The 26,314-nt window shown below is 33.2% G+C and overlaps 1 protein-coding gene across 1 annotated transcript; it reads left to right on the top strand.

The window, feature by feature from the left end:
- The first annotated feature begins 17,367 nt into the window (after positions 1 to 17,367).
- On the top strand, positions 17,368 to 19,759 carry LOC120119910 (calmodulin-binding receptor kinase CaMRLK-like). Its single transcript, XM_039139701.1, has 2 exons — positions 17,368 to 18,814; positions 19,007 to 19,759. Exons 1-2 carry the CDS (start codon positions 17,461 to 17,463, stop codon positions 19,633 to 19,635), a joined length of 1,983 nt encoding a protein of 660 aa, XP_038995632.1. The 5' UTR covers positions 17,368 to 17,460; the 3' UTR covers positions 19,636 to 19,759.
- Positions 19,760 to 26,314: the final 6,555 nt, after the last annotated feature.

The following is a 26,314-nucleotide window of genomic DNA, read 5'->3' as shown; positions in this document are numbered from 1 at the left end:
TAATAATTTAAAATATAATAAATAATTATAAATATATTAGTATAAAACATATTATTTTAATTATTTTAAAATATTAATATATTTGAATTATATCATAATTTTAATCTAAAATTCGAAATGAAATTAAAACGAAAAATCTAAAATTTATTTGAACGAGACAATCAAATTTAGAAAATATATTTTCGAGTCAAAGTTAGGTGGCAAAAGGAACCGGTCCGTCCTACCGCACCAGTGCCCATCCCTAAGCACGACCATGTTCGTAGCAATAGCAATTGCAAAGTGTGTCCCAAAATTGATTCTTGTGTTGTACTGCCAAGTAATGATTAATTTAATTATTGCTATCTTTTTGGTCAAATTATTAATATTTTTTCTTGAATTAAATTTTATACTTCACTTTTCGTACTAATAATAATGTATGTAAATACAATATCATGAAAATAATTTTAAAAAATATCATTAATCAATATCCTATTTTTTGTGGCCGAAAAGCTAATGAATTAATAATAAAAAACTTATCATGATTATGGTAATAAATGTGATTATAGTCATAGTCTCGATCGGAGGTGGTCATTTGAAAAAAACTTACACCCATTAGAAGTGACTCTCCTTTATCGTATCTTTTCTTTACCGAAGATCTGATTCTGTTTGCCAAAGTCAATATGCAACAAGCTAAATGTATTTAGGACTTCAAGTGCTTGGCAACTTCTCTGGTCACTGGGTTAATAAACGAAAAACTCATATTTATTTTTCGCTGAATACTAATGACCTTTTTAAGCACGCTATTGGCGCCTTTTTTGGATTTCAAATTGTGAGTACTCTTGGAAAATATTTGGGGGTTCCGATTTTTCATGGTCAAACTCAAATGCTCCGACTATAAATTCTTTCTTGACAAAATGCGAAACCGTCTTTTTGGAGGGGCTGCTAGATCTCTTTCTTGTTGCTATTCTGGTCTATTTTATGCAGACCTGAATCTTACCCCGTAGTGCTTGTAATAAAATTGAACGATTGTTAGGCAATTTATTTGGGGTTCTTTTGCTGCCTCTTCTAAAGTCTCCCTTATCAACTGAGAAGCCCTTTGCCAACCGATTGAAAACAGGGGTCTTGGGATTCGTCGAGTGTACGATTTCAATGTTGCCTTTGATTTGAAATTAGGATTCTCTATTGTCACTAAGAAAGACGTCTTATTGGTTCGGATGCTGAGACAAAAATACAAAAATGGTTCCTCTACTACGGCAAAATGGGGGGTATCACGGCATATTTAGCGGAGTTTTGAAAGCAAACGCCACAAAGTTTGAACATAACATGGCGTTTATTATTAAAACGCCACAAAATAAAAAATTAGCGGCATTTACAGGTTAGTCCCGTGACAGTTATGTACCTTTCGTGGCGTTTCTAGGGAAAATGCCGCTATTGACGAATATAAGGCGGCATTTATTAGTAAAACGCCACAAAACAGTACAAGTTAAGTATTTAATGGTGTTTTCGGTAGAGCGCCGCAATAAACATTTACTTTTTATGGCGTTGTTGGTAAAAACGTCGTTATAGAATGATAAAAGGTGGCATTTTTCTAAAAACGTTGCAATAGACTCATAAATTTGTGACCTTTTATAATAAAACATTGCCATAGGGTCATATATCCCCAAGCTTCCTTTTGCCTCGAACCCTAATTACTTTTGAACATCTTCTATTTTCTAAAGTTCCTCCATCCTGATTTCTTTTGTGGCGAGGAAGTGAGCGGTGACGTCTTAAAGGGAGATGGGTTGCTGCTAGGTTTTTTAAATAAAAGGGGAGAGCTGTGCAGAGTTATAAATAGGGAGGGGAGAGTTTGATATCGAATAAAAATTGGTATAATTGCAAGGTAAGCCATTGAACTTTCTAGTGCTTTGCGAAAATGGCTCATATTGTCCAATTTTGCAATTTAGTCACTAATTTCAAATTAGGAGTTCAGGTTAAAATTTCCCAATTTCTAGGGTTTCAAGATTGGGGGAAAATTGGGGTGTTAGAAATTATCCACTCTTTAACGAAAATTTCATCCTTAAAATTTAACAAATAGAAATAAAATGACTTAAGAAAATTCCTTCAATATTGTCTGGCTTATTTCGATCCTCATACCTTCGAGTAGCATATACTAACTCAAGTTATCTTACTACAAATCTATTAGAACCTCTACTCTGAACCGATCTAATTTTACTAGTCGAACCAGAATTAGTCTATCTAGCTTGATTCCTAACTCGAGTAGATGCTTGAACTGAAGCCTGAGACTGAGTAGGAGCATAAGAACCATTAGGTGAAAGAGGACACTCGTTGAAATGGTGCTCTAGAGACCCACAATGAAAAGATCCCTCAGTCTTCCTCCAACACTCTCTGGAATGTCATTTCTTATAGTAAGGGCATAAAAGTGACCTAGGAGTACCATTTGAACCACCAACACTCCCAATTGAAGCAATAGATGTCACTGATTTCATTATAGAATAACCCTAAGAATCCACATAATCCCTCGATCTCTTCCCAAACTGATTTACATAACCGCAATGAATGTGCACCTAAACACCTTACACTATCTGAACTCTTACTCTTTAAAAGTAGGAGAAAGGAAAGAAAAGAAAAATAACTTTATTTCATAAATCTTGATTTTACCCGAAAATATTAATATGTATCTAAAAATCATTTTTGATTAAAAATTTTGTGATCATGCTCCACAGTCTGAGGGTTAAACTGGGCTCTAATACAATTAAATATAATCTCCTAAATCCAATCTAAAAGAAATTAGGTCAAATCTAGAGAGTCACGAAAAATGTGCTCGATTTAAAACTTAAAAATTAATACTATTGTAACCGAAATATTCCTCAAATTCAAACTTCAAAAATTTTATTAAAGCAAATATCCGTGAAAATCTGATAAAAACAATAATTATTTAGAAACATGCATAAATAGTTCCAAAATTAATTGTAATGTCTAAGTCCAATTACAAATAATAAAAATAAATCTGAAAATAAATTAATATCGGATAAACTAAAAGTAGAATAAAAAATCATACTGAAATAATAATTTATCTGAAAATAAATATGATTCTCCAAGTACCAAATCTCCTAAGTCCAAGTATATGAAATAGAGAAACTAAGGGGGTGTACGCTAATAAGCTTAGCGTGCCTTTAAAAAGCAAACAAACACAAGTTATAGCATAATCCGATTTAACCACAATTAATCATAGTCCGAATCAATAATGATAATCATATATTTGAATGATATGCAAATGCTAATGCACCCACCCATATTCTAACACTCCATCCGAAGAGTAGGTTCCCTAGAACCACTCTAACTACTAACACCATCCGAAGTAGGATCCGCCACAAAAGAAGAAGCCACTAAATCCGAAATGAAATTCACCCCGTTGGGTGAAAAACATTGAAGTTCCCCTATCAAAATTCATCCCAATATGTTATACAAATGGCACACATATCCGATATCCAATCCAATCTGAATAACTCATATCTGAATAACACATACTCGAATATCATATATCCAAATTTTGATCTGAACGAAATATAATAGTTACATATACAAATAATCTGAGTCCTATAAATAACACATATCAGATATCATACTTTTCTGAATTTCAACCGATACATCAATGTCACATAACCATCATACTCGAAAACAACTTTCAATAAACATACTATTCGAAATATAATCAATAATAATCATGCTTTCACTCAAATTCCGACAATCAAATAATTATCACAAGCAAGATTTAGCACCAGATAGAAATACATATCAACAAAAATAGTTAATGATGATAACTACAACTTCCACTGTCAACTCGAGCAGGAGGTCGATTTGAATCAATACCTACGACAAATAATTTAATCAACTAACTTATTCTAAAATTTAGCCACTATTGACAAGAGATAAACGGTTCGGTTCGAAGTTCGTGGGTAACGGTAGCGGAGGCGGCAACTCGATTCCCAGCTCAGAGTTTTTTGCAACATTACAAGTCTGAATCAATATCTAATTAACCTAAATATTTTAGATTGAATTTAACAACGACAACGACGATCTCCAATTCAAAATAAAATTTAGTAGCGGTATTTGGTTTGAATAACGCAATATGCCAGAACGAAAATAAGGGCTGAAGACGACAAGGGTGCGCCTATGGTAGTCCCATAGGCCAGCGAATTCACGGCCACGCTAGCCGTGAGCTTAAATGATAGGGAAGTGGTGGCGGATTGATGAACGTTGCTCTTGTTGAAGAATCAAACCTAAAAAAGATCTAGACTCGATGAAGAACAATAATGGATGAATGGGGAAGGTGACGATAATAGATAGGGTTATTTAGGGTTTCTTTTTGGTGCTGGAAACAAGATAAAAAATAAGATTAAAACAAGATAAAGAAAAGATAAAGGAATTGCAAATAAAATGAGATAACCAAGAAATCAAAAGAGCTCCCTTATGAAGGTGAACGGTAAAGATGATTGATGACGTGGATGGATATGTGGAAAATCGATGGATAATGTCCTATCGAGCCCTCCTAGTCGCAATGAAAAGGCAAACACGATAATATGGCTCTAACCAACCCTCCTAGTCGCGATGAAAAGGCAAATTGGAGTGTGAAGATTAATCTCCCTCACAAGAACTTGAAAGAACTCAAGGATAAGAAGCTTCGAAGGCACAAGGCAATTAACACTTGCAAAAACGAACTCTCGTTGTATTATTAATCAAAGAAATCTTGAATTACAAAGTTTAATGAAGCCTCCTTTATATAGGGGCTGAGTTCTAAAGGTCCTAAATTACTAATGAATAAAATAATAATAAACTAAACATATCTTAACTCTAATTCCTAATAAAATAATAATAACTAAAGATAATATTTTTAACCTAACCTTAATTCCTAATAAAATAATAAATCTAATCCTAAAAGATAATACATCATCCTATATTAAGTTATATTACAAATAATCAATAAAAATATTGAAAATTCGTAATATTTACAAAATCTCGTATAGGATTTTCTGCATGCACCGTTTTCAGTAAAATAGCCATATCTTGAGTTCCCGATATCGGATTGATGCGATTCAAGAACCGTTGGAAAGATAAGAGACAGAAGGTTGTATCTCCAAAAGACATCTTGACTAAATAAGATCATGATCCCATTCAAAAAGTCGTTGTAAGTATGCTTCTGTTCTGATCTTCTTTTCCAATGCTTGGACGAGTGGATCATTTGGAAGAGTTATTACTTCTTCCTTTGATGTGAGCCTTGTGATGCATGTATCATCCTCCCTTTCTTAAAAAAGATTCGACCTCGAATCTGAAACATTAAAGGGAGCAACATTAGAATCGTTTAATGATTCATTCACATTATACTTACCGAATAGATATGCTTTGAATCTTCGAGACTTTGTTCTTCTTATAGGTTCGAGTAGAAACATTAGTCCAAAGAAGCATGTATTATGGACTCTGGTGCATGTATCATTCCCCCACTCCTCAAAAGGATTCGTCCTCGAATCTGAAAATCCAAGAGAAAGAGACTTAGATGTGTTGAAAGGAAAACTTGTGAAATATTTACCAGGATCAATATGATGTGTCTTTATGCGTTTCAGTCGAGGTTTGTTCTTTGTAGGAACTGATTTCTTGTAGTCTTGAAATCCTCATTTGCATACAAGTCTTGTAATCTGATGTTTAGGTTGAAATTCAACATGGTGTCGACCACTGTTTGCTTTCTGTATGATTTCTTCAGATAATTTCTCCATGGTTTTATTCGTGTGTGGTGAGAATGAGTGTTTAAAAACCATGTCAACTGGTTTGTTAAAGTAATCCCTTAAGCCTCCTAAGTGTGGTTCATGAATTAATAATTCTCAGCAGGAGATTTGTGGATTGTAGAACCTGTTTAGTTTGCAAGGAAACTCATATACAAGATAAAACTCATTAAAAGTACTTTTAAAAGTATGGGTAGAAATATCAGAAATATCCAAGTTATCGTGATATACATCTTTTATATGTTCAATTCTTGGAATAGTAGCATGCTTAAGAGTATACCTTCGTGGTAGTGCATCGTCTAATGTGTTTTGCTTACCTCGGTCAGCTACGCACTTAAAGGAGTTGTGTTTAGTATGGATGAAAACTTCACGAGCCTTACCTTGTAAGAAGGAGAATAAGTATATTACAATGTCATTAAAATGAGTAATAAAATACTTACCTTTGGACTCCCGTAAATCATGACTCTTCATTGATATGGCATAGTGATTAGGGCTTTCAGGTGGTAACCCGTCAGGAGGGTCACCTAATATTATTCGACAACTCTTGGCTATGGAAGATGGTATGGGCCAGTCTCGTGTTGCTTTTACTATTTCATCATTTACATGGATTTCCTGTGCACGAACTATAAAGCCTGTAGAGTTGTTCAAATCATGTTTCGTCATTAAGATGGCGTCACGACTAAGGCTTTCCTGGATGTAGCCTTTTTATAACAAATCCAACTCTTTGGTTTCTTCGAGATTGTATGTTTGACGAGGTATGATGGAACCTTGAATTAGATTGGTTTGGCATTATTTTCCTCTTTTTAGTGGTAGTTCGTTAGGTAGATCACCTAACACTTCTCGAAAATCCTGTAAAAGATATGAAAACACATTAGGTAAATCCTTGTTAATGTTAGAAATCGAAATAATTGATTCCCTAAAGCGAACAATGATGCAAGGTTGTTTGTAAAGAAGGTTCTGTCTTAATTCTTTTGTGCTCACACATAGATTTTGAGTCACTCTTTTCTTCTCACATTTAGGTTCACTCACCTCCCATGGGTCATTATTCTTTTGGCTTTTATAACTAGTGATCTCTTTTGCTTTTGCCTCTTTCTCAACTTTTTCATTTTTTACTTTCCGTACCTCCTCACAAATTATCATTTGATCTTTAGGGATTGGAAGTATGTCATTCTTTGTTGGTCGTTCTTTCTCCTTGTCAGGTTTGTCATCTCTTGTCTTTTTTAGCGAAGATAGAGTAGAATATGAGGAAGGATTTGAAGGATTACCTTGGTAAGAGGATGAAGTACCTTGGTAATGTTCACTGAATCGAGATCTCCTTTGGATTTGTGCTTCGATTGTCATTGTTTTCTTTAGTGCGTCTTCAAGGTTTTCGTACCCTTGTAGATCAAGAAGATCAATGATGTTTGAGTTTAAGCCGACGATGAATCTTGACACGGTGACCTCTTCTTTTTCGGTTATGTTAGCCCTATTGAGTAAGGACTGCATCTCCTTATAGTACTCTTCAACTGAACTTCTACCTTGTCAAAGTCGGTCTAGTCGTAGTTTAACTTCTCGTGTATAATGTGTCGGTAGGAATCGCTTCCTCATGGTTTGTTTGAGGTCGGTCTAAGAAGTGATTGTTGGAATTTGGAAGTTCTGGATCTTTTTCCTTGTTTGCATCCACCAAGTTCGAGCATATCCTTCGAATTGTGTGGTGATGAGGTAAACTTCTTTAGCTTGGGGGCAGTCATGGTATGCGAACATGAGATCAACTTTTCCTTCCCATTCAATGTACCTATCTGGATCATTGTCTCCTTTGAAAGACGGTATCGTGAACTTTGGTTTTGCAAAGAGTTCGGGTGCTTGAAAACGTGTTTGTTCTCACCCAGGTACCAAAAGTTCAGCATTGTTTGGTCTTGGATTCTGGTTTGGTAGATCCAGTTGTGGTTTTTGTCGTTCTCTCACGATTTCATCAAATCTTTCAACTTGAGTCGTGAGTCGGGTAAGTGTGGCTAAGATAGCCATAAGTGTCTTGTTGTTATTGTTTCCCATCCTGAAATCATAACACTCAAAAGAAAATTTTAAAGTAAAATAAAAATAAAAGGAAGAAAATTCAACAAAGCAAGAAGCCTCACAAGTCACTCCAAGAAAGTAACACAACGAGAGGCAAGTAAGCCGATCTTGTACTCTTTAAAACTCACTTTACCAAGTAGTCTTCCACAGTTCGTATCGGAGTTTGATTACTAGCAAAGACGATAAGAAAAAACTTAAAAGTTCTAAGAGGCCAAACAAGGGTTAGACTCCAAGAGAACGAGAATGCAAAGAAGGAAGAAGTATGTAAAATCTTTAGTCCTACTAACACAAGAAAGATAATGTGTTAGATAATTCACAAGAACAATAAAAAGAAAAAAGAAAAGAACTTAAAGCACTAAGAGTCAAAGAAAAAAAAAGAACCAACCCAGAAACCTGGAAAACGCTGGATCAACTTAAGCAACGTTTTTGAGGGGGTTATCGGTGTCCAAAAATTTTGGGAAAATTCTTGAATGTCTTTAGATGCGTCAAGAAACCACCTGTAAAATTTCAGAACTAAATACCTTCAGTAGTATCCAGTGGACTCTGTTGAACGGTGAGTCCTCAAACAATCTGTTTTTCTTGATCACTTTGTTCGAAGGTGTTATTGATCTCTAAATATTCTGATTTTTTTGTGTAAATGATCTTAAATATATGAAGTTGCAATCTGGAAATTTTCACCATGAAATTCCTCCTGTAGAATTTTCAAGAAATTCGACAAGATCCTAGATCGAATCTGCCGATGAAACTTGAAGAATGTATTTGAAGGCTCTAATGAACTTCTATTTGGGTGAATTTCGGACTAGAGATTTGTATTAGAATAAATATGACATCTGGAGAAAATCAGCCCTAAATACCTTTGTTTGCAAATTTTGTTTTGATATTTTGGCTTTTTTTGTTTTTGTTTTTTTTGCCTTTTTTGTTTGTTTTTTTTTTTGAAAAAAATAGCAAACTAACAAGAATGACTTGAATCTAAATTAAAATTAAATAAAAAGAACCTGAAAAAATTAATCTTCTCTGGACTAGCTCTGTTGGGATACCTTGACAGTTTTGTGTGCAAGAACAAGTAAGATTGCTTGCTTCTTTCCAAGAATCGGCCCAAATCTGATACCAATTGATAGGGAAGCGGTGGCAGATTGATGAAAGTTTCTCTTGTTGAAGAATCAAACCTAGAAAAGATCTAGACTCGATGAAGAATAATAAGGGATGAATGGGGAAGGTGGCGGCAATAGATAGGGTTCTTAGGGTTTTTTTTTGTGCTGGAAACAAGATAAAAAATAAGATTAAAACAAGATAAAGAAAAGATAAAGGAATTGCAAATAAAATAAGATAACCAATAAATCAAAAGATCTCCCTTATGAAGGTGAACGGTAAAGATGATTGATGACGTGGATGGATATGTGGAAAATCGATGGATAATGTCCTATCGAGTCCTCCTAGTCGCGATGAAAAGGCAAATTGGAGTGTGAAGATTAATCTCCCTCACAAGAACTTGAAAGAACTCAAGGAGAAGAAGCTTCAAAGGCACAAGACAATCAGCACTTGCAAAAACGAACTCTCGTTGTATTATTAATCAAAGAAATCTTGAATTACAAAGTTTAATGAAGCATCCTTTATATAAGGGTTGAGTTCTAAAGGTCCTAAATAACTAATGAATAAAATAATAATAAACTAAACATATCTTAACTCTAATTCCTAATAAAATAATAATAACTAAAGATAATATTTTTAACCCAACCTTAATTCCTAATAAAATAATAAATCTAATCCTAAAAGATAATGCATCATCCTATATTAAGTTATATTACAAATAATCAATAAAAATATTAAAAATTCGTAATATTTACAAAATCCCGTATAGTATTTTCTGCATGCACCGTCTTCAGTAAAATAGCCATATCTTGAGTTTCCGATATCGGATTGATGAGATTCAAGAATCGTTGGAAAGATAAGAGACAGACGGTTATATCTCCAGAAGACATCTTGACTAAATAAGATCAGGATCCCATTCAAAGAGTCGTCGTAAGTCTGCTTCTGTTCTGATCTTCTTTTCCAATGCTTGGACGAGTGGAACATTTGGAAGAGTTATTACTTCTTCCTTTGATGTGAGCCTTGTGATGCATGTATCATTAAACGGCCGGCCACCAAAGACCCTTTACATCCAAATGGCGATAGCATTAAAACAAGGCCGACGAGGGTCTGCCCGGCAAATTTCTGGCCAGTTAGGCCTTCCCCTCGCCACTTCTGGCCACGCCATGGCCACAAACGATTAAAGCAGGCCACGGCGATAGCGCATTCGCAAGAAAAGCTTGCTGGTTTATTACGAACACGACTTCAGGTCGACGACAGTAAGAACAGGGTTAAAGAAGACGGTCGACGAGCTTACCTAACCGGTCGGATAGCGTGAACGACGGCGAGGAAGTGAGCGACAGTGTCTTAAAGAGAGATGGGCTACTGCTAGGATTTTTTTTAAAATAAAAGGGGAGAGCTGATCAGAGTTATAAAAGGGGCAGGGGAGAGTTTGATATCAAATAAAAAGTTGGTATAATTAGAAGGTGGTCCACTAAACTTTCTAGGCCTTTGCGAAAATGGCTCCTAAATGTATAATTTTTCAATTTACTCACTAATTTCAAATTAGGAGTTTAGGTTAAATTTTCCCAAATTCTAGGTTTCAAGATTGGGGAAAAATTGGGGTGTTAGATGCAATGAGTCTTCTTGGTGACCCGAAATTAGGGGATTTATTTGGTGAAATGAATGAAGAGATTCTCCATTTACAATTTACACGAGGAAAAACTTAACGACGATTCATCAAACAAGGAAAACTATTTTTTACTTCCTTTCCTTGTGAATGAGCAATGAAGACTCACATACTATACATGGAACATAGGTTCAACATGTGAGAGTTGAGAGGAATTTGGTTACAGAAGTTGCCACTTTGTAAACTTGAATGTTTGTAAACTTTGATTTATTTATGTCAACTATTTTTACTTAATTCAAGTCGTAATTACATTTTAAGGTTATTATTATTGGATATTGCTATATGATATTAAATTTGGGTAATAAGTAGCAGAAAATGAAATTTGCAAAAATAAGTTTCATTTGCGATGTTTTAAGATAAAAAGATGTCACTAATGGACCACACAATTGTTTCGTTTACAGTTAAAAATGCCACTAAATTACCTACCTATTGCGGCGTTTGTAAGAAAAATGTCGCTAAATGTTTGAACCTATTGCTAACGTTTGTAGGAAAAACGTCGCTAAATGTCTTAACCTATTGCGGCGTTTGTGAGAAAAACGCCGCTAAATGTTTAAACCTAGAGACATTTTTTATTTACAAAAACCGCCAATGTTTGCGGAGTTAGTTTTAACGACTTTTCTAGCGGCGCTTTTTTACTTACTGGGAAGGTTTTTTGCGGCGCTTAAAAACGCCGCTATATCCCCATTTTGCTTAGTGCTCTTTGACCCGTCACTATTAACGGATATAGTTGTTCCCCCTGTGAAAAGCTATTTCGACTTCTTGGACAGATCTTCGCGTGAGTATAGCTTGATCAATAGTTAACGAAACTATTACAGCTTTTGGAAGCTGTCTGGATCCCTCATCTTGGCCGTTTGAAGGAGTATCTTCTCACTTCAAATAATGATGCATGTGAAATTTCTTTCTCGGATCTAGTTGACAGCTCTTGATGCTGGGATATTCCTAAGCTCTCGTCAATGTTTCCATGTGAAGTCGTATCCCACATTCTTAGCATCAAAAGCCCGGACCCCCTAGATAGGGACGATCAACTCTTTTGGGCGCTCAGTTGTAACCCAAGGTTTGAAACCAAATCGGCTTATGCTCATCTTACCTTGACAAATTAGGATGAGAGGAATCCACTATGAAAGTTAATTTGGTCCATGCCAGTTCCCCAGCATTTGAGGCTCTTCCTTTGGTTATCTTTTAAACAAAAGCTAATTACTAATTATGAGAGATGCAAACGATCCTTAAGCAATCAACCTTTTTGTCCTATTTGCCATACTAGACAAGAAACAACAATCCACGCTCTTTGTCATTGTCATGCAGCTAAAATAGTTTGGGAAAGCTTAATTCCAACTTCTTGACCAATTCGTTCTTTCAAGTAAACATGCAGGATTGACTCCCCTTTACTCTCTGTTTACAACTAGCCTCTACCTGTTGGAATCTCCCCTGTCACACTCTTTTGCTTCCACCCCCTGGCAACTGTGGAAAAATCGTAATGACAAGGTTTTTAACGTGGATGGTCATTCATCAGAAGTGATTCGAAGCAAAAGCATCACTTGGGCTCATTATTATTCTGGAAGTAAGGCTACTCCAGCTCCCAGGCGTCCCATTCTTCCGGCACAGGTTAGCTGGAATGCTCCTGATTCAGGCTGGATTTGAATGAATGTCGATGGCACAGTCTCCTCCACCACAGGGTTTGGTTCTATTGGAGGAGTTTTCGGAGACCATGAAGGCTGGTTTTGCACTTTTACAGGTTCAAACACTCACTCGAGGCAACCAAACTTCTTGAAAATCCTGGAGCAACCAATAGTTCCATCACCTTAGTCTGGGCATTGACAAACTCCGGAGACAGGCTTGGGTCACTTTTATCTCATGGACTTCTCGGCATGGAAACAAACTTGCTGATGCCTTAGCCAAGGCTGCTGACATCAACTATATATTCACTGTCGTCTTCGATGAACCACCTCAGGACCTTCTTCATATTTTCAATAAGGATAAGTTAGGCATTAGCCTCCTGTAAAACTTACATATTGTTAGTTTTTCTCTTCTCCGATTCAAAAAAAAATAAAAGAAAATAAAAAAGAAAAAGAAAAAATATAATAAAAATCTAATTAAGAAAGTAAAATCTTTATATTATCGATGTAAATGTACATATTATTGGGCTCATACCTATTGTGCATCAAAATATTTTGTGAATCTTTATCAACAACTATTAAATGATAAAAAAAAATAGAATTTTATCAATAATAAATAATAGATCAATAACAATTTTTATTGAATAAAAAATTATTGAATAAAATTTTATTTATACTTTTAGATATTGAAAATTTTATTAAATAAATTTATTAGTAAAAAATACTTGGTAAATGATTGGTATTATATAAATATATATTGTGATTTATAATTTTAAAGTTGTAACTACAATTAAAGTGTAAATTATAGGTGTTTAAAATTGTTGGTTAAACGTGTGTTTCAGTCCCTGTATTTGGATAAAGTTTATGATTTAGTCCATGATATATAATGATCAATTCAAGGTTTTTATGTTCTATTGTTATTCATGTTCTCTTGGTTTCTTATAACATGCATATTTGATAAATAGATTACTTTTCTTTATTATCTCGAAGACTGGAACTATGAAACACAGGTCTCCAGTTACAAGGCTGTCACCCACTAATCACGAGTAAACAAGGTACAAATAAAAAAAATGTATTTTGCATTTCAAGGCGTACTAGGTGGACAGATAGCTATAGTTGCATTACCAATACCATAACCTAATTTTTAATAAAATAGAAAGCGTATAATAAGGATTATTAACATTCCGTCCCTTAACTTTTAGGTAGGAACATCTGAGGGCATAAAAATATTTTAATTGGTTTCTCAAACTTAGTTGTCATTCCTTTTGGAATGTTGGGTTGGAATTTTGTGGATTAGGTGAATCCAAATCCAACCATCAAACTAACCCTCAAACAATTCAAACATGTCTGCATACAATTCAAACATATATATAAATATACGGTGCTACTTGCAGTGAGAGAAGTAGGAATATGTTGTATTTATAAACGATGGAGTAATTCAGCCAAATATCATGTGCCGAGGCAGGTGAGATATGATTGAATATTCTAGGGTAAAGCACACTAATTGCTCCTTAACTTTTTGGGTGCTTTTACATTAGTTATCAAAATCGAAATGTCTTTTATTGTAGTTGCTGTCATTAAGATTTTTTATTATTTCAGTCTCTGAATCATTAAACAATTAACAGAAGCTAACATGGTAGTTTAAAACCTATTAGCTATCGCTCCTCTTCTCAATGTTGTTTGGTGGTAGAAAAATTGTCGAATTACTTATATTCTTCTTCTATTTCTTTCTTTTTCTTCATTCAAACTCATTAAAAAAACGTTTAATCTCTTCAAATATCAATCGAAAATAAAAGCTAAAACATTCTATCTATCACTCTCAACCGTTAAATCAGTTTAAAATTAAACTATGCTAATTTTTTTATCAAACGAAGTCTTCACACCATTGAGATTTACCAATAAATACTTTATTTGTCGAAAATTCAGCCTTTGTGCCGACTATCAATTTAGAATCACAAGAGTTTGTAGAAGAAGATGACTTTAACATATCATATCAACTTTTCTTGATGACAATGATCGTAATGAAGGAAAATTAACAATTTAATGATTGTAATGTAAGTTTTAAAAATTCAATAATTAAAGTAAAATTATCCCAAAAGTTCAATGATTATCAGTATAATACCCATAAAATTAATGTAAAATGGAAGTTGGTTTAAGTAAAGTTGAGTGAGAAATAGATTGTATTAATGCCGAAATTAAACAAAAATGATAAGGTGGATTATGTGCTTTGGGAAAAAATTCAGTCAAAGCCTGAATAAATAGTAGATTATAAAGTCTCTCTCATTTGATTGATAAAGTTGATTAGCTTTTATTCGTCAAAGAGTTAGAGAATAATGGTAGTGGAGCCGCTGCCATATATGTATAATATGGGATAATTCCATATTACTACGCAAATTGATGTGGTTGAGGTTCGTTAAGAGAGTGAATACAGCTGCTTTTTTTAATACCTTTCGCCTCTAAAGAACAACTATTCGTCATCATTAGTTTTCACACACATTCCTTCAGTTAGGGTTTTAATTATTGGTATTGAAGTTGTAATTCCAATAAGCACGATTGCTGAAACCAGGCATTAACAAATATATCACAGTGGTATGTTCGGTTCAGAAAGAATTGATAATGGTCTAATGGATTGGCTATGCAAAGAGAAACAAAAAACCCATTAATTTACTGACAATGATACGCTAATCGAAATAATAATTTGGTTTGGTTTATTATCTCGGTTAATGAATTTAACAACAATAATTATTGAATTGGGTTTAGGTACAATTTTAATAAATGTTTACTTTTTTAATTTAAAATTATAATTACATATTCTTAAATTTAAAACTTTATTGATATTAAAGATTAAGATAAATTACAGGATTGATAACTTTTGTTTATGTTTTTTTTTATTTTTTCATTGAATTAAAGAAATATAATATTTAGTTATTTTCATTTTTTAAGTGTGACCACATTCGTTTTTATTTAATTAAGATGTAATCATTTAACTTATCGATTTTTAAATGTTTAATCACTGAAATTTTGATTGTCATTAGTGAATAAATTAAATAAGTGTGACCACACCTTATTTAAGTAAAAACGAAGTGATTAAATATTATGTTTTTAAATTCAGTGAAAAAATATACAAAATTAAGATAAAAGTCATCAAAGTTGTAGTTTACCCTAAAAATTAATAAAATAACAATTAAAATTTTAAACAATTGATGCTCTTAAGCCTACTATATGAAGTAAAGAAGACAATGAGTCATTATATTAGCACCTCATTATATTTAATGAAAATAAATATGTTGGAAAAAAATAAATATTTGTTAACGAAATGAGTGACATAAAATCAATTTTAAGAAAATTCTTAAAAAAAATCATTATTTTTATAAAAAGAAAAAGATATTAAAATAAAAAAATAATCTGTAAAATAAATTGACTACTTGGAGTTTCCTAGAAGAGAAAATAAGCTTGAGTATGGTTGGAATGAGACCCCTTGTTTTGGTTAAAAAGGGAAGACAGAAGAAGTGGTGATCTAAGTAAACATGTCCAAAATGGAACACTGAAACAGACCCCATACGCGTGAGGCTTCCATCTGAAGCACCAAAAGTGTTGCCGTATTGACTATAAATTTCAACTTTATTTTGCGAAGAACCAAAGACCCCCACTCAAAATAGGCACCGTTCGTTGACAATACGCTAAGTCATTTACAAACACGTAAATCGTGGAGCATGTTTTGCACAAAACATGATACTTCAATTGAGTTCAGAAAACATCATTATTTAAGTTGATAATTACCATTTTTAATTATATATACATATTTGATTTATTCTTATTTTCATCAAATGAAAACAAATTTTTTATTGTACTGTTTTCTATATCAAGATTTCAAGAATTTTATTCTTATCTATCTCTTAATTATTTATCGATTTATGTCATTTTAGATAAAATTATTCTTAAAATTACTGATAGATATATTTGTAATCCAGGGTGAATAATGAAACTTAAATTTTTTCATACGAAAAAAATATGTTGTTGATATATATATATATATATATATATATATATATATATATATATATATATATATATATATATATATTAATTTAAAAATATTTTTAGATTCACCACTTCTTTGATCACTAACGGATGCAAGCGTATTTAAGGGTGAACATAATTTTTATATTAATCAATTTGATGCATAATTTTTATTAGATAGTTAATCATTTATTTTGAGTAATTTGGGTGATTACAATTTGATATCTCTTAAAAAAGCTCTCGAACATTTTAACAATGAATGTTCATTAACTCTTGTAGACTTCGTGCTCAAAATTGAGACTTCAAGGGTACTAATTATCCTTTTAACAACTAATATTGTTTGGTTCATGTGATAGTTAATTATTTGAGTGTAAATTTATTAAATATTTTTATTTAATATTACTTTATTATTTAAATTTTGTTACATATATTTAATGGGTAAGAACAAAAAATGGTCATCAATTATGGGGTGTTATTTTGTTGAGTTTTTCGGTTATTAAAAGTTACAAAATAGTCACCTAACTATTCATATATTTCAAACAAATCCTTTTCTATTAAAAAATCGACGATCGTCTTAGCTGAACGTTAACTTGTTGACTAAGATATGGTAAAATCTAATCTAAGAACCATTTGAGTTATATTTTGTGGATCGACTATCTGTTTACATTATGTTATCAAGCCAATTCTTGAACATTGAGTTATTGTTTGAAAGCAACAATGATGTGAGTAAACATCATTAAAATATGATTTTATCATACAAATTAACATCCAACTAGATGACCACCAATTTTTTTATGAGAAATGATGAGTTTAAAACATATAAATAGTCAGATGACTATTCTTTAATTTTTAATAGTAGGGGGATTCAACAAAATAACGTCTTATAATTGAAGGATTATCTTGTAAATTTTAATAGTTAGGAGACTCAATAAAATAATGTCTTACTATCGAAGGATCATATGTGTACTTTACCCATTGTTTTATCAGGAGTGAGTCAATCACTATGGCAAAATAAAATGCACAGTAAACCAAACCTCCATTAACAGTAGAACACAATTTACACCGTTAACTGATCCATCATTTTTATACCCAAACAATACCACTTCACTACCTTTTCAGGGTCCCCCACCTCTAGACCATAAAAGATAAAGACCCTCTTTCCATATATTTCTTCACTCTTCCTTCACTCTTCCTTCGTTTTCTATATCTGCTTCAGCGTAGAAATGCCCAAACCTGCAGAAAAGCTAGGCGCTTGAACTGAAAAGAAATGGAACTAGTCACAAAATTTTCACTTCTCTTTTCCCTGCTGGTAGCGGCACAATCTACATGCACCACTAAAGACCACGCACTGCTTTCCAAAGCTTTCAAATCAGTCTCTGGGTTCAACGCCTCTTTGTTGAACTGCTCGTATCCTCAAATAAAGGTATTGAATCTCTCTTCGAAGGGTTTAACCGGTACAGTTTCATGGAAATTTCTCAGCAACGTTTCACACTTGAACACCATTGATCTATCCAACAATTCCCTTCAAGGTTCTGTTCCCGGTTGGTTCTGGTCCATGCCTTCACTCCTCGATGTCAATCTGTCGAGGAACAAGTTCGGAGGGAGCATCAGGTTCGAACCCACCTCAGGAAATATCTCGTTTTCGCCGGTTCGGGTGCTGAACCTCTCGGCTAACAGGTTCACCAATTTGGTTAAACTCTCTGGTTTTCCCGGCCTTGAAGTTCTTGATCTTTCCCACAATGATCTTGGTGTTCTTCCTTACGGATTCGTTAATATTAACAAGCTCAGGCACTTGGATGTTTCGAGTTGCAAGATTGCAGGCAGTGTAAAGCCTATTTCAGCTCTTCGTTCATTGAATTACTTGGATGTATCGGAAAACTCCATGGATGGTACTTTCCCTTCCGATTTCCCATTAGTCAATAGCTTGAAGTTTCTCAACGTTTCGTTCAACCACTTCAACGGTTCAGTTGGGTTTGACAAGTTCCAAAGATTTGGGAAATCTGCTTTTATTCATGCTGGAAATTTCGTCTTCAATACTTCAAGAAAAGCATCGAGCAATCACATCAAACCCCATTTCTTGAAAAAACAGTTACCCATAAAAAGCCAGAAGAAAAAACATAAACCCAAAGCTTTGGTCATTGGTTTATCGTGTTCATCTGGGTTTCTACTTGCTTCCCTTGCGTTCTGTATCTTCTTCACATACAGGAGAAAGAAATTTTCAAGGATAAAAAACAAATGGGCTATCTCCAACCCGGTTCAACCAAATTTCAAGATGGAAAAATCAGGGCCGTTCTCTTTCGAGACGGAATCCGGTTCATCTTGGGTCGCGGACATCAAAGAACCGACGTCGGCACTTGTCAACATGTCATCGAAGCCGTTGATGAACTTCTCCTTCAAGGACTTGATCGCCGCCACGTCTCGTTTCGGGAAGGAGTCGCTAATGGCGGAAGGCCGGTGTGGGCCACTTTACAGAGCCATCCTCCCCGGGGACCTACACGTGGTGATCAAAGTTCTAGAACACGCCAGAGACGTCGATCATGATGAAGCCGTAGCCATGTTTGAAGATCTTTCTAGGCTTAAACACCCTAACCTATTACCTCTCTCCGGCTACTGCATTGCAGGTAACTCTAATGATTACTTCATCTCCGATAAGATTTACTGCATTAAATAGGCTGACGGGTTTGTTTCTATGTGTAAAAATAGTCCATCATTATTTGTTTCGACATTCGTGAATTTTTGGCGCTTCTTTTCAATTTCATCCATGCATATACATTTTCAACTTTCACGTTAATTATAATTTCTGGGTTTTAAAGGTAAGGAGAAGCTGGTGTTATATGAATTCATGGCGAACGGGGATTTACACCGGTGGTTACACGAGCTGCCGACGGGGGAGCCCAACGTGGAGGATTGGACCACCGACACTTGGGATGTTATAGGGTCCCATTCTTCTTCGCCGGAGAAAACAAACTGGCTGACTCGCCACCGTATCGCGGTTGGAGTTGCTCGTGGGCTGGCTTATCTGCATCATGTGGGGTCCAGCCATGGCCATCTGGTGGCTTCTAATGTTCTGCTCTCCGACAATCTGGAACCTCGAATATCCGATTTCGGGATAAGAAACATCGGCTCTAAAAAAGAGAGGGATAAGAAGGGCGAATGCGATGTGGAATTCGATGTTTATTGCTTTGGTGTTGTTTTGTTGGAGCTTTTGACGGGGAAGCAAGGGACAGAGGAGAATGTGAAGCGGGTGAGGAGGTTAGTGAAGGAGAGAAATGGGGTGGTGGCGCTTGACTCGAGGTTGAGACTCGGTGGTGACTCGGAGGCTGAGATGGTGGAGAGCCTCCGTGTTGGGTACTTGTGTACAGCAGAATCGGCTGAGAAGAGGCCCACGATGCAGCAAGTGTTGGGTTTGCTCAAAGACATACATCCGGCGGTAACGGTGTAAAGGTAAAACCCACGCTAAGACAACTCTTTTGGGGGTGATTTTCACGCGCTGTTAACCAAGACCATGCCTTGTTGTCTCTCGAATTTTAGATTTTTTTCTTGCTTTTGTGATGCGTATAAGGACAAAGATTTTAGGCTAAACTACACATTTATTACCTAAGTTATTACTTTTGTTCAATTTCAGTATATTTTTTTAAATCATACAACGTCATCATTGAAGAAAAGTAAGAAAAATCATATCATTAGTTCTATTAGTTTTTAATAATGAGGTATTAAATTGAAATTTAAATTAAACTTTTTGATATGATTTTAAAAAAATATAAACTTGAGGTACCAAAATGAGTACTTTATCCAAGATTTTATAGGTTAAAAAATAAAGGGGAAAATGGGGGAAATGTGGGGAAATTTAATTAAGCAGATGTGGTGTTAGTGGTTGGCAAAGAAGGCAGAGAATCCCACTTATTGCTTCCGTCTTTTACTAGCATCGTATGGGGACTGACTACCATCATCAACCCTTCATTTTTTTTTCTCTATTTCTTTTTATTTCATCACGATTTCCCTTTCAACTTGATGTAATATTAAATAAGTAGCAAATCACCTAAAGTTGTAAACAAGAATGCAATCACTTAGAAGATGAATGATTGTAAGTGTATGCAAAGCTCTTGGTTGATAAAGAAGATGGATAATGGAATATTATTGAAATGTAGCCGTCTTAAGATAAGAGTTATTAACTAAACATCAACACGCACAAGTTCAACTATTTAACTGAAAAATCGGAGAAGTATTGAAGCTAAAAGAAAGGAGAAAAACTTCATTACTTTTATATCTAATATTTCAACATATATGGATCTTGACATATGTACAAGTTTCCATGACCAATCATATAATGCCATCTGTAACTTCCAAGATATTTAATCTGATACTATAAATTTGTGGTGTTATATCTAATATTCATTCATTTGATTGATACTTTGTTGAAGGCTAGCAACCACTTACCACTTCTTTTATTGCCTAAGTTTTTTTTTTTTTTGCGAAATGTAGGGAAAATGTTGACTGATAAAAATTTAGTCTGCAAGTTGTAGTTTAATTGATATATAACAACAATTTGTCAAGGACTTTGTCGGTAGTCAAGATAATTGTTCTTGTGTTGTCACCCTAAATATTTGGAACTTTATTTTATAATAATGTCAAAATCATCTAACAGAAATTTTAATCACATTATTTCACAATATTCAGCTTCTCCCATGGATCGATAGATAATTTTTTACATTTTAGAAGTTGAGGAGATAATTTTTTTAGGTAAGAAAATTGTATAATTTAAATATTGATCGATGATCATCGCAATCACTATCCCAGTTAGTATCACAATAAGTAGTAAGATTCATCGTTGTATTAGGAATAAATATCAATTCATAGTCTAATGTAGCTTTCATATATCTTGGGATACATTTAACTATAATCTAATGGCTCATACAAGGAGAATTCATATATTGTAACATCCCAAATTTCGGACTAGTAGTTTTGAGTTTACCTTAGAGGTATGTGGACCTCGAAGACTTAGTAACTAAAGAGGTTGGGCCGAGTGTGAGCTTGATTGGACGTGAATGGAGCCCAAATGGTTATAAAATTGAGTTTGTTTTGCATATAAGGTAAAATATGAGGGACTAATAGTGTAGTTATACCATTGATGAAAATAAGGTTGATATATAGGGTTTCAAATAAAATTTGGGCGTGGGGTTATTTTTTAGGAAAAGGGAGGAGCACTTTCCTCATTTTTTATTACATCTTCTTCTTGCTTTATGGATCAAAGATGGTGGTGATAAAGACTTATTCCATGTTCCATTTAGCTTTAAATCGATCTTTAAGTCTTCTAACAACATTGTTTAAGGATTTAGAGCCTTTCTTTTTCTTGTTGGCTAGAGGAAGTGGATATATAGTGCTCAAAGGAAAGTGGAGAAGAGAAAACAAATGTAGATGAAGAAAGAAACTTCATTTCAAATTCATAAGATAAGGTAGTGTATTTCTAATACTTTGTTGTATTATGAATTTCCTAAATGTGATGCTTTGTTGGAGATTTATGTATTTGAGCATATTTGAGGGTTTTACTTGATTCATGCTTAGATGACGTTTTGGTGTAAATATAGTGTTTTTATAATGCTAAATAACCCTAAATACACTCTTCAAGCTTTAAAATTTGATTTGGGACCAAACTAGGGTGTTTGGGAGGATTCTTGAGTGTTTTCCAAGCATATTTATGGATTTTCTAGGTTAAGATATCGATAATAGATGATCAGTATCGATACTAGATGATTTGGGATGATTTCTATGCATTTTAAGCAAGGAGTATCGATATTGCAGTTCTGGTATTGATATATAGGGTAACAATATCAATACTAGGAGGAATTTTGGTAAAAAAATTGTTTTCTTGGTATTTTTACTCAAAGAAGTACCAATACTTGACCTAATAGTATCGATACTGCATGTAAGGTATCGATACTACTTATTTTGAATGGTTAGATTTGACTTTGTTAAGATCTGTAAGAGTTAAGGATGACCTGTAATAGTGGGACTTAGTCCGTGAGGCACTTAAATGGCAAAATGTACCTAAAAACGCTCTTAGAAGTGAGTTACAATCAAAGTAACCATTTTAGATGTAATACTTCTAAGTATCTTCAATTGAGCACATGTCGAGTACTCATGAACAAAGGACCATTGCGAAAGATATGTGAGCGAGTGAGACGATGAACAACGTGAATAACACGATAGAGAAAAATGAGTACCACGTGAACACCTACGAATTAAAAGTGAGTAAGTTGCTCTTCAATTCAAGGGTGAGCCGATGGAAGTGTGATGAGAATGATTGAGAAGTCGCATCACTAAAATATTCTCGAGTGTTGGGCTAGTTATAATATACCAAGTAGGTAGCAATGAATATGAATTGCCTTAAGGGCATAAAACACTAAAATATTATTAATCTCTTACATAACATTATAGGAGAGAAAACATACGAAATAGTAGTAAGTGAGGGAGCGATCTCACTTACTTATGTAGTAATTGATAATAATAATAAGATAACCACGCGATAATAATGATATATGTATATGTGTGACTATCGTCTAATTGTTTGGGAAGTATCTAGATATATCAAAGTCAGTGGGAGAGAAATTTAAATGCTAGTTGGATGATTTTATGATGTTAGGTGACCTAGACACATCCCGTGTACTCAAAGGAGTATACTAGCCAGGCAAGGTGATGATGTTGTGTGACCCAGACCTAGCTTATGGTATGTTAGAGAATCCGATACTGTGTGACCCATACCTCACCTATGATACTTGGGAGATGCTGATGTTGATGCTGAGTGACCCTGGTCTTACCCAAGGTACCTCTAGTAAGCAAATAGGGATGTGATTTTCGTGATATTATGTGACCCCAAGCTACACCATGACACTTACTTATTGTTGTGTGATTGTACCCAACATCTTTGTGATACTAAATATTATCATTGTGTGATGTATGATGATGCATTATAGTGTGATACGAAAGTTAGATACCTAGTATTCATTTACTCATGGTGAGGCCCTTAGTAGAGACTAAGGGAAGTGTGAGACTTACACTATAGCGATAAAACTGTTGAACATTAAGTAGGTAGCACTTGATTATGATCATGCATGTATTTACTATTTATTATAAAGTCTTCTAGCATACTTAAGTTTATGAGATTCATATACTACTTTAGATTAGTGATTATATCATTGGGCTTTGTAAGCTTAGTGTTCGAATGTTTTTCGTTTGTAGGTTAGTAGTTGAGCCATTCATGAAGCACCGTCACACTAGGATTTCCAGAACCTATCTCAGAGTATTGTACAGTAGCTTAGTGGGCATGTTTATTCATAGGACCATTTTACATTTTGATTTCCAAACTTTGACAAACTTATAAACTAACCCCAAATCAACATTTCAACATTAAATCAACATTTTAATATTCGATTCCAATATAGTACTTAATTTTTTTTTAATAATTAACATTTTTCGTTTAAGTTCTCAAACTTTTTCCATTTTTTACAATTTAGTTCTTATACTCCAATAACCTTCCAAATTCAATTCCAAATCTGTAAATTTTAGTCATAGAATAAATTCTTTTAGAATTTTATCTCAACCTTTTTATTTTATACAATATAATCTTCTTCTTATTTGTCATTTAATCGTAAATTCAAGCATCATAAAACACATTCGAATATTCCAACAACATATTAAAATTTTACTATTCAACTTTATACTAAATTTCCATTTCAGACCACAGCTTATACAAATTTACAATTTAATCCTTAATCTTAACAAATTTTATAAATAAACTTCAACTCAAGCTTCGATTAATATAACCAAAATCTTCAGCATTTAATTAAAACATATTACCTCAACAATTTTAAAATTTTAACTTCAGTCCCTATCTTTTCCATGTTTAAGATTTGGTCCTCAAACATTACCAACTTTCCAAATTAGTCCAATTTCACATTTTTAACATCTAATTCAACATTCTAACATCTAATTATAGCATATTACTTCAACTAATAAACATTTACACTTTAATCATCATATTTATCAAATTGCACAAATTAGTCCTATTACTTTAATTAATTTCCAATTTGATCCAAATCAATATTCTAATATCAAATTCATTGTTCCAACATTCAATTTTAACAGAACACATCAACAATTAAACAAATGCACATCAATCCTTATTTTTTTCAAATTATGTGAATAGGTCCCTATACTTTCACAAATTTCCAAACTGGTTCAAATCAACATTCAAAGCATGTAGAATTACTCATACATCATTTATAAACCTGGTAAAATTTTCCCCACAATTTTCCCCTATTTTCTTCCTTTAGACCGAATTGATTAAAGTGTCTTAACTTGATTTTCAACTTGGTTCAAGCATGAATTCATTATTAACCTATCATTTCCCTCCAATCTTAATCAATTCCATATCAAAAGTACTCAACCCTAACATTTTATCATAAATTCCCCTAATGATAGAATGCTTAATGAGTATTTCTAATAATCTTCAATTGATTTTCATGCTTGTTTATGACCCTACTACACACTTAACATCATAATTTAATATTTTTTAATAAATTCCAACTTGTTCATCATCCACTCAAACAAAAAAACCATTGATTCAAGCATGAAAAACATGTAATATACAAGTCAAATGATAAATAATTTGATATAAATAAATTTTCTATTTCATACCTAATCCAAAAATCAAAGGAAATGGCATGACATATATAGGAAGAATAAAAAAGTTTTCTAGATAGTTCTCATGAATTTGTTAAAAAATCATTAAATGAATATAAAAATTCATATCATTTTGTTCATATCATCTTCCTTTTATCATTTTCAAAGTCAAACATAAACAAACTATTTCATACTTTCCCAATTTACCCTTGTAATTTTTAAAGATTACAAATTAGTCACCATAAGTAACAATTTCGATTTAATATAGAAAATCGATCTAATTTCTAAGAATCCATGTCAAATTTCAATATTATAAAATATAGAAATAATATTTCTAGCCTTTTTCCATCATCCTTCAATTTTTCCTAATTTCCCAATTCAATCCGGTTATTTGAATATTTTACCGAATTTATCTCTTCATAGTTTTTTACACATTCTTTGTATCAAAATATGAATTCCATATAGAATTCATTCTTAAGGATGAACTATTCATTTCTAGGATAAAAATTATTTTTGGGAAAATTACTGCTTTGATCCTTGAATTTTTCCCAAATTTCTATTTTGACACAAACTTTCAAAAAATTACATTTTAATCACTATTCAAATTTTAGGGTATTACATAAAATGGAACCACAATATATTTTAAATGTATGTAAAAAATATAATACTTGGTAGTTTGTTTTGTTTAAATTCTTCTACCCAACATGTAAACTGTATGTATTCGAATATGCTTCAATCTCTTGGTCTCTATGAGGCCGAATGAATAGAGGATTACATAGAACAAACATAATTCTTAATGGACTTCCTAAAATCAACTAACACAAAACATAAGGGTAAGCATTAGATAATATATTTAAATTATTAATATTATAGGTACAATAATATAATATCAATAAAAACATATTAAATATCAAAATAGTATTAAATATTTAAATGTATGAACATAATTTAAATATTAAATTAATTTAAAACAAAATATTTAATAAATTTATATCGTAAATAATTACTCATCTAATTAAAAATTATGATATAAATGATTCAAATAAGAAAAACTCAATACATAAGGGACAATATTATCTAAGTTGATGGGAATTAACAAATACCTAAGCAAATAGAGAGAATCACATTCCCATCATTTTAACCCAAAAATATTACTATTGATAATAGTCTTTTTCATCCCAACGAGAATCACTTCAAACCAAACATGAGAATAAGATTCCGAAAAATATCATTACACGTTTTCTTTGAACCAAACACCCTTTAAGATATAAGATACTCCTTTTAGTTTTAAGCGATTTTCAAATAAACCGACTTCAAATAGGATATAAAATGCATGAATCAAATTATCTCAATGATTAAAAGAATAATTATTATTTTTAGAGGTCTTAGATTCGAGCACCAATAACTACATTAAGAGTAATTAAATGTTTATTATTAAATAA

Source organism: Hibiscus syriacus, unplaced genomic scaffold (genome assembly GCF_006381635.1).
Source record: "Hibiscus syriacus cultivar Baekdansim isolate YM2019G1 unplaced genomic scaffold, ASM638163v2 tig00110332_pilon, whole genome shotgun sequence".
Classification (NCBI taxonomy): Eukaryota; Viridiplantae; Streptophyta; class Magnoliopsida; order Malvales; family Malvaceae; genus Hibiscus; species Hibiscus syriacus.
This window is presented reverse-complemented; position numbering and strand designations above follow the sequence as displayed.